Source organism: Anolis sagrei, chromosome 1 (genome assembly GCF_037176765.1).
Source record: "Anolis sagrei isolate rAnoSag1 chromosome 1, rAnoSag1.mat, whole genome shotgun sequence".
In the NCBI taxonomy this organism is placed as follows: domain Eukaryota; kingdom Metazoa; phylum Chordata; class Lepidosauria; order Squamata; family Dactyloidae; genus Anolis; species Anolis sagrei.
Window position 1 is genome coordinate 109,080,690 of NC_090021.1, and position 13,021 is coordinate 109,093,710.

Here is a 13,021-nt window from a genome sequence, read left to right on the forward strand (position 1 = left end):
TGTGATGCTATTCCATTATATTCATTTGTCAGGAAGGTGACACAAGATAACATGCAGGTAACAGAATGCCACAAGAGAGACATGGGAACAAAGAATGTATCCTGATGGGAAATATGAACAAGAGGTGGCAGACATGGCAAACGAATGCCCTCAGTTAAGGGGCAGTGCCGGGGCAAGGCAAGGCAAAGTAGGCGTTTCATTAGGCTCACTTAGAAGAGATGCAATAGACTAGACTGGTCTTGTCAATCTTTAATCTCTCTCTTGCAAACCAAATCCTTATCCAGTTTCACAACCCCTCCTCTCCTGGTTCTTCCTATCCCTTGCTTCAAAGCCGAAGGTGTGTCTCAGCTGTTCCCTACGCCCATCCCTTGGGAAGGGAGTGGGTCTCTGCTCAGTCATCGCAGAGGATTTCCGAGGTCATAATACACTTTGGAGGGATGGGTTGTGAATCTGATTAAGGGCTGGGTTGCTAATAGTGCCCTGGTGTCATATTCCCAAATGAGATTTAGATTTCCACATGCGACTTGGAGCTCTCTGCATTTATAGTTTTGCAAAGAGTTTTTTTTTTTAAAAAAAAAGGAAGTTCAATAGGAATTGCAAGAAACCTTTCCAAATAAACGAGCCACTTAATGTGAAGAATATTGCTCTTAATTTATTTGAAAAACACTGAGAAAGTTAACACATGGTAAACCACTTTATTTTATTCACAGAATTCTTTTTTGTTTGTTTGCTTGTTTATAAGCATGCCCAGTTCCATTTATAAGTCACATCTCCCATGGCAGTAGGTATTGAGTAAAAAACGAGTGAAAAGTGGCTAAATTACGTTGCTATCTTACAAAGTGGACCCCACCAGCAGTATCTGAAAAATAATATGCTGACAATACCCAATGGAAAAGGAAAAGAATCCATTCTGTCTTAAATATAAACATGGCTCCAAACCAGATCTGGGTTAGAAAACAAAGTCAAAATGATTTTTCACCATTTGTAGATTGAAATGAAAGATCTTCAACATTTCCATCTTTTAAGAACTTAGGAAGTACAGTTTTTATGTGCAAAGATTATGGTACGAAACCAGCCTAGATGCCGATGTGACTGCGATAGAATTAATGCCAAAATAAATGGTGAAATGATCTTTATTTTAAAAGGCAACCTTTGCCTAGAATAGCATTTGATATTAATGGATTCTGAAAATGAAGTTCACATATCACTTGGCACTCCGTGTTTTCTGATGATCAGAACTCGCAAAAGCAGACACATCTAAGCCTTCGCCATTGCTGCACTGCTCGTATAAAGTCTGAAATAGAAAAAGTATATAAATATCTTTCAAATCACTTTCAAGCCTTTATTTTTGCATGGGACCTTTACTTAATACATCTGATTTCATCTGCAGATAAAATAAGGCTCAGATACAAATATTTATCTAAATTTCTTCATATTCATTATGCCTCATTATTCCTTAACACCAATTATTTTCATTGATTTTTACCCGTTGCAGTTGCCCCCTTCAATAGTAAAGATTAAACTCAATTTTACTAAGACTCAAAAATTAGATGTGCCCAAAGCGTGACAAGAAATCTCTGTAATTAAGCACTTTTTCATTTAACTTAGTTCCTTTGAGCAAACCAGAAGTTCCTACAATAAAGAGAGGTTTGGGTTTATGCTTATTGTTCATATCCAGATATTGTTGACTCAACAATATGTATAACTATTAAAAGTGGTTATTTCCCCTCTGGATTAGGACTGAAACCATAAAGCAGTCTCATGTGTGCATCCCTTTTAAAACTGCCTGGAAGCACTAAGTATTCCCAAACATCCAGTGATGAGAAGCAATGCTACTGTTTGAAATGTTACTTACTCTAGCAGCCCTAGAAATGGAATTAGGAGAGTTCAAGCCAATAAGATGACCAAGGATGCGTTTCATTTCTTCTGTGGTTCCTTTTGTACTTGAATGTCCTAAAAGAGTTTACAATCTGATTATTTTTAGGAAGGACAGTGTTGTTTTCTGCTAAACTGTGAAAATCAAGACTATGAATGGAGAAAAAGCAAGGATATAAAATAAATGAAATGTAGTAATAAGATGCAATATAAAGTTACCTGTTTGTGAATTATTTTGGATATGTACATAAGGATGAACCAGCAATTCAGCAACTGATATTCTTTGTTTAGGATTTCTTACCAAACAACGCTGAGGAGGAAAAGGAAAGTAATTTGCAATAAATCTGAAAACAAAAGCTTACATTATAACTACAGGTAATTTAATTTAACATTTTACATGGAATTATAGTTATGCCACACAACAACAACAACAAAAATCCTTCATCAGCATTTTCAAAATGGAATGGATTCAGTTAAACTTCCACCCAACAGCACCCAGTTGGCACATTAAGTGAATTACAATTGCCATTATTTCAGGCAAATTGGCTCGGTTTGGATTATTGCACCTCGTTTTATTAAATAGACCTCACGTATGCTGCAGTCACGCAAGAACGAATGTAATCATGATTTGAACTGAGAAAAAATGTTGTCAGCATAGGCACAAGAATAAAGGGAAACATGTCTCCCAACAGCTCAGTGCATGGTTATTTTCATTTTGGACAAAACTCAACATGTTTCGGCCTATATATATATATCAATGACAGTCTTCAGGGGCTATGTGAAACGTAAATATATAAATTAAAAATTAAAAAACACTTACTTATATAATTATATATACCTATCCTTCCAAAGTGTATTATGAGATATATCATTCTAATCCAGTGGTTCCCAACCTGTGGTCCGTGGACCACCAGTGGTCCGCAAGAACAAAAATATGGTCCACGGCCTCATCATTACCACAGTTGCCTCGAAACAACGCAGCATTGAGAGTGACTGGTCTCGCAAAACCCTCTTATATGGCTGAGGCAATGTGAATGTCAGGAGGGGAGAGGCTGACTACCCAAGAAAGATTACTACTACCACATCGGCTCTAGATTATTAAATATGGTTTTCTGTGGGTGAGCAAATGGCAACTACTGAATGGCATATGTTCTGAATCAGAAACCAGAGCTAATGTGGTCTATTCAATGCAATTTTTCTGAATCAGCACCCCAAGTAACCAAACTGAATCTAAAGTTGATCAAAAAACTGATTTGTAAGCCTTTTGTTGGAGAGTCAACAAAAAAAGGTCAAAAAAAGGTTGGGAACCACTGTTCTAATCCCTATATACCAGTGGTTCTCAACCTGTGGGTCCCGAGGTGTTTTGGCTAAACCCCCCAGAAATCCCAGCCAGTTTACCAGCTGTCAGGATTTCTGGGAATTGAAGGCCAAAACATCTGGGGACTCACAGGTTGAGAGCCACCACTATATATCAAAATGTTTGTTTTTGTTCCCTGAAATTGCTGTTTACCAAAATATCCGGGGGGGGGGGGTTAAATGAAATCTGGGACTCTTCTAGATAACTGGTATATTTTTGATAATGTGCCATTTTTTAATGGAGCCCTGTAAACATTTGGTGAGATGATTGAAAGTGAAAGTGCAATTAAATCAGTTAGACTGTAATCTGTCTTGGATCTTTTTTAGTAGTTCAGAACTCAGTAGTAAATCCTGAACAACTACATCATAGAGAATCCTCTGTCTATTTATTGGTCAATATTGGGACTGCATTTTTGAAGTTACTTGCATTGAAATAGTTCAATTTTAATATAAAGAACAGGTCATAGGGATTCCATCTAAGTGATCTGCAATGTGAGCTCTCAACAAACTGCTGGGTTCAGCCAGATCCTCAGAACACAGTTCCTGTAGCCACTGCATCTATTGATTTACAAATCGTATCAAGAGCTAAGGTTTGGACCCCCTTGGCACTTGCAATAGCAAGGGGATAAAATTGTAATTTCTTGGCTGGTTGGACTATGACCTGTCTCAGGGAAGCTTTATTCCTCCCTCCCCTTTCCTTGGAATTTCCTTTAAATGCAAAAAAGGAAGGAGATTGGGAATAGGTGGTAGGTCCATCCTTGAAAGAATTAGTCATGCTAGACTATTTGACAAAAGAAAGAAAAAAACTGAGGATGAAATGAAGAAATCAAGCATTCCCTTGAAGACTAACTGGTTTATATTTTGGCATGAGCATTTATGGATCTCAATCTACTTCCCCAAGCAATGTATGAGGAAGTGGATTGATACCCACAGAAACTCACATTAACATGTAGTTCAGTCTACATGATGGAAGGGTGGAAAGATCAATATCCATAAACTTCCTTCCACTCACGGCATTTTCTTACCCAAAATTGTTTAAAAGTTTTTAAAAAATGATTTCATAAGTAATGTAACATGTATTTCAGCAAAATAAATGATATTATCAGAAAGGGATTAAAAAGTTACCTTCAAAACGTCCTGGAGATCTTTTTCTGGAATATCAGGAAAACTTATTTCAAAATTAGGATCAACTATGGCGTGAAGTTTTGTGATTTGATTTGTTATGTGTTGAAATGGAGTTCTTCCATAGGTCATAGAATATAAAATACAGCCTAAAGACCAGACATCACTTTTTGGACTGATCTGAAAAAACAAGTCAAAGGTTTCTCTACTCAATCAACACTTTAATTCTAAAGTTCTTGCTGTTATCAGTGTGATCCATCTGGTGTGGCACAAAATAAATTATCAGTAAGCAATAAAGAAAGCACCCTGATCAATGAAACATTTTGTGACAGTGCTGTTGCTACAGATATTATCTATGAGAACAAGTAACGTGCCCCAAGTTGGGACACACTGAAGAATACGTAACCATATGAGAATGAAAATGACATTTCATCAGATTATTGCTTTGAAGGCAAATCATTTGTAACAATGAATATGTTTAACTGTTTAGGAACCTCATGTACTAAAAAGGCCTCGCAAAGTAAATGAGAGGATGTTAGTAAAAAGTTCCTTCACAATATCTTGCAGAGAATGAACCACAAACCAGTTATACCAGAGTGCGTGCATTTAGGATTGTGAAATTCTGGTAGTCTAGTCATTTAGTTGTGTTAGCCAAAACCCACTCCAGCAGTATTTCTGTTCTTAGTATTTCTGAATCACAAGCCTTTAAACATGGCCATAATTAATATGCATTAAAGTTTCAAAACATCAAGTAAATGAGTTGCAAGAGGCCAATTGGGACTTTTTCCAAGAGCTACAGGATACTAATCACAAAGAGCCTTGAGCAACTACATTAGGAAGTACATTAAAGTGAAACTCTTTCTGGGGTGCCATGCTGACTCTCAATGGTGGTTTAGTAATTCTTATGCTAAAAATCTGTCAGGAAAAGACTACTGTATTTCAAAGATTCAGACTTCTAAAATGGTCTGACTAGACCTTACATTTAGCAGAACTAATGTGCATATATTTGGGTCAGCTTATAGTAAAGGTAAAGGTTTCCCCTGGCATTAAGTCCAACAACCTTTCGGTCAGCAAGTTCAGCAGCTCAGTGCTTTAACCCACTGTGCCACTGGGGGCTTATACTTGAGTATATATGGTAAGTGTGAGCCCTGTTAAATTAGAAAAGACATGAGAAGCTTGTCCTTTGTTATTCAGCTCCCCTCCTCATGAATTAGCATATTATATGATTGTTAATGCATTATTTCTATGCCCTGTTTATCCAGAGAAAGAAACCATACATCTTTGTCTCAACTGGCTTTCCAAAATTCCAAAATGCAGTATTTGAATTGGTTCAGTTCTCCATCCACAGTATGGGGATGATAATGCTGACTAGCTTTACAAGGTTGCTTTAAAAAGCAATTACAAAATGTTTATACAGAGATTTGAATATTGGAAAGTGACACAAATGATCAACATTATATTTTGCATCGACTATTGGCTAACTCAATTCAATAGGACATTCTTCTTCAAGTATCACTTAACACAGATCACAGGTAGAATAGCTTAATCAAAGTAAGAATAATGTTAAGCTTGCGTTTGACGAGTTTCTGTTCTGTTGACAGTATATGTATGTGACGCTATTTTAGCATTTACCAGAAAAACCCAACAATTTGCATTAAATGGAGGGGGGGGGGAGATAAAACCTGTCGTATGAAAGACTGAGGGGTAGTCCCTTTACATACATCTTTAGAGTTGTGCAACCCATTTTATTGAACCTCTTTGTTCTATATGGCACTCCCAGCTTCAATATTTGATGCTACTTCTCCTCCCTCACCTCACCTTACTATCCCTCTTTCACCCTAGTCCACCCTAGCCATTCTGACTGCTTTATTTCCACCAATAAATCCAACCAATTCTACCCCTGGTTTGGCACAATTACTCAGTAAAATTCAGATCACTTTTTTTTTTCAACAGGGAGAACATTTACCTTTGATCTTGGCTGGCTATTTTCTCCACAAGAAGCATTGATTGCCTCTGGTGGCATATAATTTAGAGTCCCAACCTGAAAGTATTAAACATAAGATTAAATACATTTAAACAAAAAAATTGATATGCACCATGATTGTTCCTCTTTTGTAGTGTGGTGAGGTAATTCACGTGCATCTTTCAAGCAAGGCTTCAAAAAACAGTCAATTAAAATTCATCATCCTAACACAGAAAACTCAGCCTTCCTCCCAGTGAATGATAACACGACTCAGCCAAATGCAACAAATGCCAATGATGGCACAAAACAATGCTAACACCACCAGCAAAAGTCAGGAAAGGTTCCTTCCCCATTGCTGCAGAAAAGGAGTATGTATCAATGTACCATTTTCCTGAAGTGTGGGGAAGTAATCCTTATACCGACCTATACAAGCAGTCAACACCTCAGGTAACATTCCACTACAAAGATACTATCTGCTGAAGAACACAACTGTCAAAGAAAGCATCTCTGGACACAAACTTGTCAATTTTACAAAGTCTAATGAAAGACGCAGGGTACTCTCATCAGGAACTTAGAAAGAATCCTCTCTTGTTTATTTATGCTGAGCTTTGGCCAGGTGCCCCACCTGTAGTTTCAACTAGTTGATTACTGTATATCCTCGTGCTGGATGACTAAAGGACCTGAGTGATCTGCTCAATGCAAACGAAGTGTCTCAAATGCAAATAAATTGTCTCAAACAGGCAAAATTCTCTAGGCTCCTCTTGATATTCTCAAAGGAGGTCTCCCCCTTCCCCTTCTTGCATTATGAAAATGCTGATACCAATTCACTTCAAGCGACTGCAATATTTTACTAATTCTGCTTAACATAAAAGATTCTGCCATGGACTCACCTGTGAATCTTTAACAATACTAGTCACGTCTGGCTGCATTTGGTTGGCAATGCCAAAGTCTATTAATTTTAGCATTCCATCCACTAGCAGGAAATTTGCTGGCTTGAGATCACTATGAACAATACCTGTAAATTAAAATGTGATCAGTCCAAATCAAACAATTTAATTGCTAGTAACAATTTTTTTTATTTTACTCTCGTACCAACACAAAATAATAGGGGAAAATCCAAATCTTTGTTGGTATGAATCTCAGGATTTTCTACAGCCGTGATATGACACCTGCAATTTGCAGATATATATATTTATTCACTCTTGTCTAAGAAGTTCATTTTTCACTTAGAGGAAGGATATTAGTTTCCTTTTGAATTTTTGTTTTTCAGCAACTTCAAAATCAAACTGGAAAATTTTTCCAGGTTTGAGTTACTATATTCTTGTCTAGCATCTCCTGACCCCCTTTTTTCACTCAAAATTTGTAGGATCATATATGACCATAATCTTATATAGAGGCAGTTTCCAAGTTACGAAGAAGATAGGTTTGTTCTTAAGTAGAAATTATATGTGAGTCGGAACAGGTACACTTTTAAAATGTAACTCCAGACATAGACAGACAGACAGACAGACAGACAGACAGACAGATAGATAGATATCATGGGGAAGGGTTAACACCCTTGTGGTATTTCTTTTGCTGTCTGTGTCCCTGTTCAGAAGAGTTTGGACTTTTCTTTTCCCCAATGTCTGTTTTTTACAGGGGCTTTGTTTAAATCAAGCAGATTCCTCCCTGCTTTCCTTTCCCCTGACACATTTCTGACAATAGTGGTGTGATAGCTCCACGTGGAAAACTCAGTGGTCACAGGATGTGTGACTAGCTTCCTTTTCACAAAGGTGAAAGTGGCAGCAAAGTTTTAGTTTTTGGAGTCTTTAAGTTTTCTGGAAAAGAGACTCACTCAGTGATTGAAATATTCCATGAAACTGTTGATAAATGTTATTATGTTACTGTGAAGATGGGAGGAGAGCAATGAGCAATCTTGATAAAACAGTAAAGAGTAGAGCCATCACAGTGGCAATGAAGGTCCGCATAGTTAAAGCAATGGTATTCCCCATAGTAACCTATGGATGCGAGGGCTGGACCTTAGGGAAGGCTGAGCGAAGGCTGGAAGATAGGTGCTTTTGAACGGTGGTGATGGGAGGAAAATTCTAAGAGTGCCTTGGACCGCAAGAAGATTAAACCAGTCCATACTCCAGGAAATAAAACCCGACTGCTCACTGAAGGGAAGGCTATTAGAAACAAAGATGAAGTACTTTGGCCACATAATGAAAAAAAAGAAAAGCTTGGAGAAGATCATGATGCTGGGAAAAATGGAAGGAAAAAGGAAGAGGGGCTGACCAAGGGCAATATGGATGGTATCCTTGAAGGGACTGGCTTCACCTTGAAGGAGATAGGGGTGGACATGGCCGACACGGAGTTCCAGTGTCGCCTGGTCCATGAGATCAGGAAGAGTCAGAAGTGACTGAAAGAATAAAAAACAACTAAACTGTGAAGATGATGAGAAAGAAAAGCATGTAGACTGGTGCACTGCAGTACTAGAATCAGTCTACCATTGCCATGTTATGCTTTTAACATTCTGCTAATGTACTGTTGTCTGCCTATGCAATAGCTAATATCTTTCCTAATTCTTGTGAGTAGCCAGGCTGAAGAGAGGGAATATTAGATATCTTTCAAGCAGAACAAATCAGTAAAAACAGTTTTAAAAGATACCATGTTGGTGGATTGTATGGACAGCTTCTAACATATTTTTCCAATAGCTTTTCCGCTCCCATGGATTCATTGCCTTCTTCTTTTTAAGCCAGCTGTTCAGATCAATATTTCCACATTCCAACACCATATAGATACTTTTTGCTCCAATTTCACTATAAGATTGTTAGGAAAATGAATCATAGAATGTATAGTCAGAAAACTAATTTACATTTCATTTCATTCAAAATGGTGATCAGAAGTATTAGTGTAAAGATTTACTCACTAGTCATAAAGCCGAATGATCTTATCACTATGCTGCTGGAGTTTATTTAAATGCGCAATCTCATTTTTATAGCTTTCTATTGTTTGTTGATCAGCCTCTTCCAGATTCACATATTTGATGGCATAAAGCTGCTTTTTTTCATCAAGTACTTGGAATACCTGGGGTAAGGGGATAGAATAAAAGACTCTGTATTTCTTTGTTTTTAAATACATTTCCGATATTTACACAAAATATTTCATGGATTTTACAGTGCAAAATGAAGATAAACATCAAAGATATAGATGTCTTTCTATCATAAAAAATACACTCCACATACATGTGCGTGCTCTGTGTTACTTGAACTTAAATGACAACTCCGTAGAGAACTGGGAACCCATGGCCTTCTGGATACTTTAAAGATACAACTTTTACCCTTCTTAGACAAGATACAACTTTTACCCTTCTGAAACAAACTGACAAACATGATACTCAGTGAAAGGCAGTACCATTTTGAAGGTCATGGGCTCTCCAGAATTTACTGACAATAGTTCTTTTTTTCGTGTCAGGAGCTAGCTACTTGAGAAACTGCAAGTCACTTCTGGTGTGAGAGAATTGGCCGCCTGAAAGGACATTATCCAGGGGACATCCAGATGTTTTCCCATCCTGTGGGAGGCTTCTCTCATGTCCCCACATGGGAAGCTGGAGCTGACAGATGGGAGCGCACCCCACTCCCCATATTTGAACCATCAGCAGTCCTGCTGGCATAAGGCTTTAATCCACTGCACCACCGGGGACTCCACAATAGTTCCTGTTCTAACAGCAACATGGCTTGTTTGGAATTGTTTAGAACTTTACAATATACAGATACTTTGGATTGGATTACTTGTATCTGTTTCCAATAGTTATGGCATTAAGTGTATGATTGTAATTATGGCTGAATCTTGTGCATTTTTCGTTGGCTTAGGAAGGTCATCAATATATTTTGAGAATGTGTCTCAAGAATTATAGCCAATGAACAACACTCTATGAGAATGGTAATTTATTGTTGGTGCTATCAACAGATCTTTCAGATACATTTGCTGGAAGGTGATAGGAGGGGAAAGGGAAGAATATTACAACTTTAACTTAAAACTTTTTAACTTCCACAGAGTTATTCAGCTGCAAAGAAGTATTTTTAACCGATCTGTTTACAATAGATAACACTTCAAAATAAACCTCTAGGCCAAACTCATTGGGAATTCCTTTTCATGTGAACAAATATCATACATCAAGTTCAGTCCTTTTGGAAGAAGATAATACAAAACATACTTTTTATGATGCTTATTGCCTCTTTGATGAAAGTCGATTTTAGGCATCACAAACATATATCCTTCACATCAGGAGTTTTATTTGCCTTTGATTTCAATGTCCCCAAAAACTTATAATTCTGGATAGTCTTGATGATAAATTCCCTTACCGAATTTTCTCTTTTAAATTCTTTTAAACAGACAAATAATAATTTATTTAAAATATAATTTATTTAAAATATAGAGTAATTTTGGAAAATATGGTACACAGCACTACAAATAAACCTCCTTGGGTTTTAATTCTACACAAGACCATTAAATGCAGCAGGAATTACTTCTGAATAAACATGCACAGGTTGTACAGTGAGTTTTAAGAATGAATCATTCTGTAATAAGGTGTTCATAAAAAGAAAAGAACAGAATCTAAAAACTAGTGAAGAACAGGTTTTTCTTTCTTTACATGTGGATCCCTACATTCAGATTTCAACATTAGATTAAGAAAGAACATTACTAAACACAGCTTGTTGCAGTTAGCTCTGGCGAAAGACCAAACGCATTTATCACTCAGAGATTCTTGAGACATCCGCTTTGGGTCTCAGTACAGGTGTGTTCTCGTGATGTCCCTCATTCACACTCAAACACAGATAGTCACTATCAAGTCCAGAGGTCATACACAGAGAGTTCTTGAGTCAAAGCCCAAATCCACAATCCAAGTGTCAATAGTCAGTGTTCATGTTCTGAGATCAAACAAGCCAGTAAGGAAAAGTATAACTGAATGTCCACACCGGTTCGTAGAAGGAGATGCAGTCTCGAAGATAAGCTTTATAGGTAATCACTATGAACCAATTATCCAGAACCAGCATTTTCAAACTGGACCTGTGATCTATTACCAATCTTGCCCTGATTAAATTGAGCATCAATTTATTCACCTCACTGTCTTACATTAATATTACTGATATTGATGACTAATCTTCTTATTTTCACATCTTGTCCCAGACAACATCAGAAAGACACAGACATTTGAAACTTTACCTTACTTGAGCCTCCTGTTCCAATTTGTTTTAGCACAGAGTACCATTTTCCTTTAACAGCAATGCATTCATTTGATGGTACAGAAGCTGGAATCTGAATGAAATATATATTTATATGTGAGTGCTTTCTTGAAACTAGCTCAATGCTTCATTCAGCTATTTCTGAAATTCTACCTATTTATACAGCACTAAGTAAAACAAAAAAGTGAGGACAGGGTGGAGAGGTAGGGTGGGATAAAAATAAAGTATTATTATTATTATTAAGATCTTTGATTATCTTGTTTATTATTATTGTTATATGATTATTATTATGTTTATTATTAAGATATTTGATGATCTTGTATAATAATACCTGATAGAAAAAACCCAATATGTTTCATGTTAAGAAACAAACTTTTAGATTACTGAACACAATTATAAGTAGAATAGGAAGAAATATTGTGCATCTCTAAAATACAAGAAAGCTAGTAACAGAGAAATCCCAGTATACATTTGAAGTACAGCAATAAAATAGATCCAATCATACAAGGAGAAAGGCTGCTCCTAGCATCTGGAAGAGGGTACAGGGAAATGCACAAAAGTTTCTGATGGATCGAACTAACTAACACTTCTATGAAGGGATCCTAGGGAGCCATGCACATGACAAACACAAACTACAGATGTAGCTAATATCAAACAGAAGACACAGTTCCCACTGTGTATAACAAAAGCCTCATATCACCACCCATGCTCAAGATATCTGACTTACTAACAGATTGCTGTTCATTTAATCTATGGCAATATATGTTATGTTTCCTTTTACTAGTCCAAAGTGTTTTACAGTTGTTGATTCAAGTCTAGCACTACTATCATTTTTGTTTCTGTTACACCATTTTCAATGTAAAGTTAAAATCAGTTCTGAAATCAGCATAAAGTTTAATTGACAGTCAATTTATAACCACTTACTTTTTAAAAATAATGAGCTATTTTATGAATCAATTCCTTTTCATTATCTGATCACACACTTTAAAAAAAATTAGAAGACTATTACCTGTAACGGAGTGTGCACTGAAAAAGGAGGTTTTGGAGTATGGGTCTGCAAATACGAAAACTGGTTGTATGGGGTGCCTGAACTTCCCGCAAAAGGGAAATCATTTCTTACGGATGGAGTACTGAAACTGTCAGAAAGATCAGTTGTTACAACCTTTGCATACAGTTAGTAAAAGTGAGCCTATTTTAATTTTTTTAGTATTTTAATAGACTGCTCAAACAATGTGTACTATTTTATGCAGTTGCATACAACGGTGGATGTGCACCGAAGTAGCTGCTAACACAAATTGGAGCACCCAATTGGCACTGACTTGGCTTTCCTAACCCCAGTCCGGTGAATCACATCTGTTTCTAGTTGAGATCATTGTGTTCAGAAAAACAGAAGAGTTCCAGAAGTGACTTTCCATGCAGAGGGGTGGTGTAAATTCCTAGAGATAATCAGTAAAATTCTAGTGGTTTTATTTGTGCAAGC

The 13,021-nt window shown here is 36.9% G+C and overlaps 1 protein-coding gene across 1 annotated transcript in view; it reads right to left on the reverse strand.

Moving 5' to 3' along the window:
• Positions 1–630: 630 nt before the first annotated feature.
• The window catches only part of TTK (TTK protein kinase), a 34,329-nt gene continuing 21,938 nt past the window's right edge, over positions 631–13,021 (reverse strand). Inside the window, exons 13-22 of the mRNA XM_060752961.2 lie at positions 12,551–12,677; positions 11,522–11,614; positions 9,225–9,382; positions 8,963–9,114; positions 7,207–7,331; positions 6,320–6,394; positions 4,357–4,533; positions 2,095–2,185; positions 1,856–1,953; positions 631–1,294 (exon numbers count right to left, since the gene is read on the reverse strand). Of these exons, the coding sequence (XP_060608944.2) occupies positions 1,205–1,294; positions 1,856–1,953; positions 2,095–2,185; positions 4,357–4,533; positions 6,320–6,394; positions 7,207–7,331; positions 8,963–9,114; positions 9,225–9,382; positions 11,522–11,614; positions 12,551–12,677 (1,186 nt within the window). The 3' untranslated portion in view covers positions 631–1,204. The remainder of the gene's footprint in view (positions 1,295–1,855; positions 1,954–2,094; positions 2,186–4,356; positions 4,534–6,319; positions 6,395–7,206; positions 7,332–8,962; positions 9,115–9,224; positions 9,383–11,521; positions 11,615–12,550; positions 12,678–13,021) is intronic.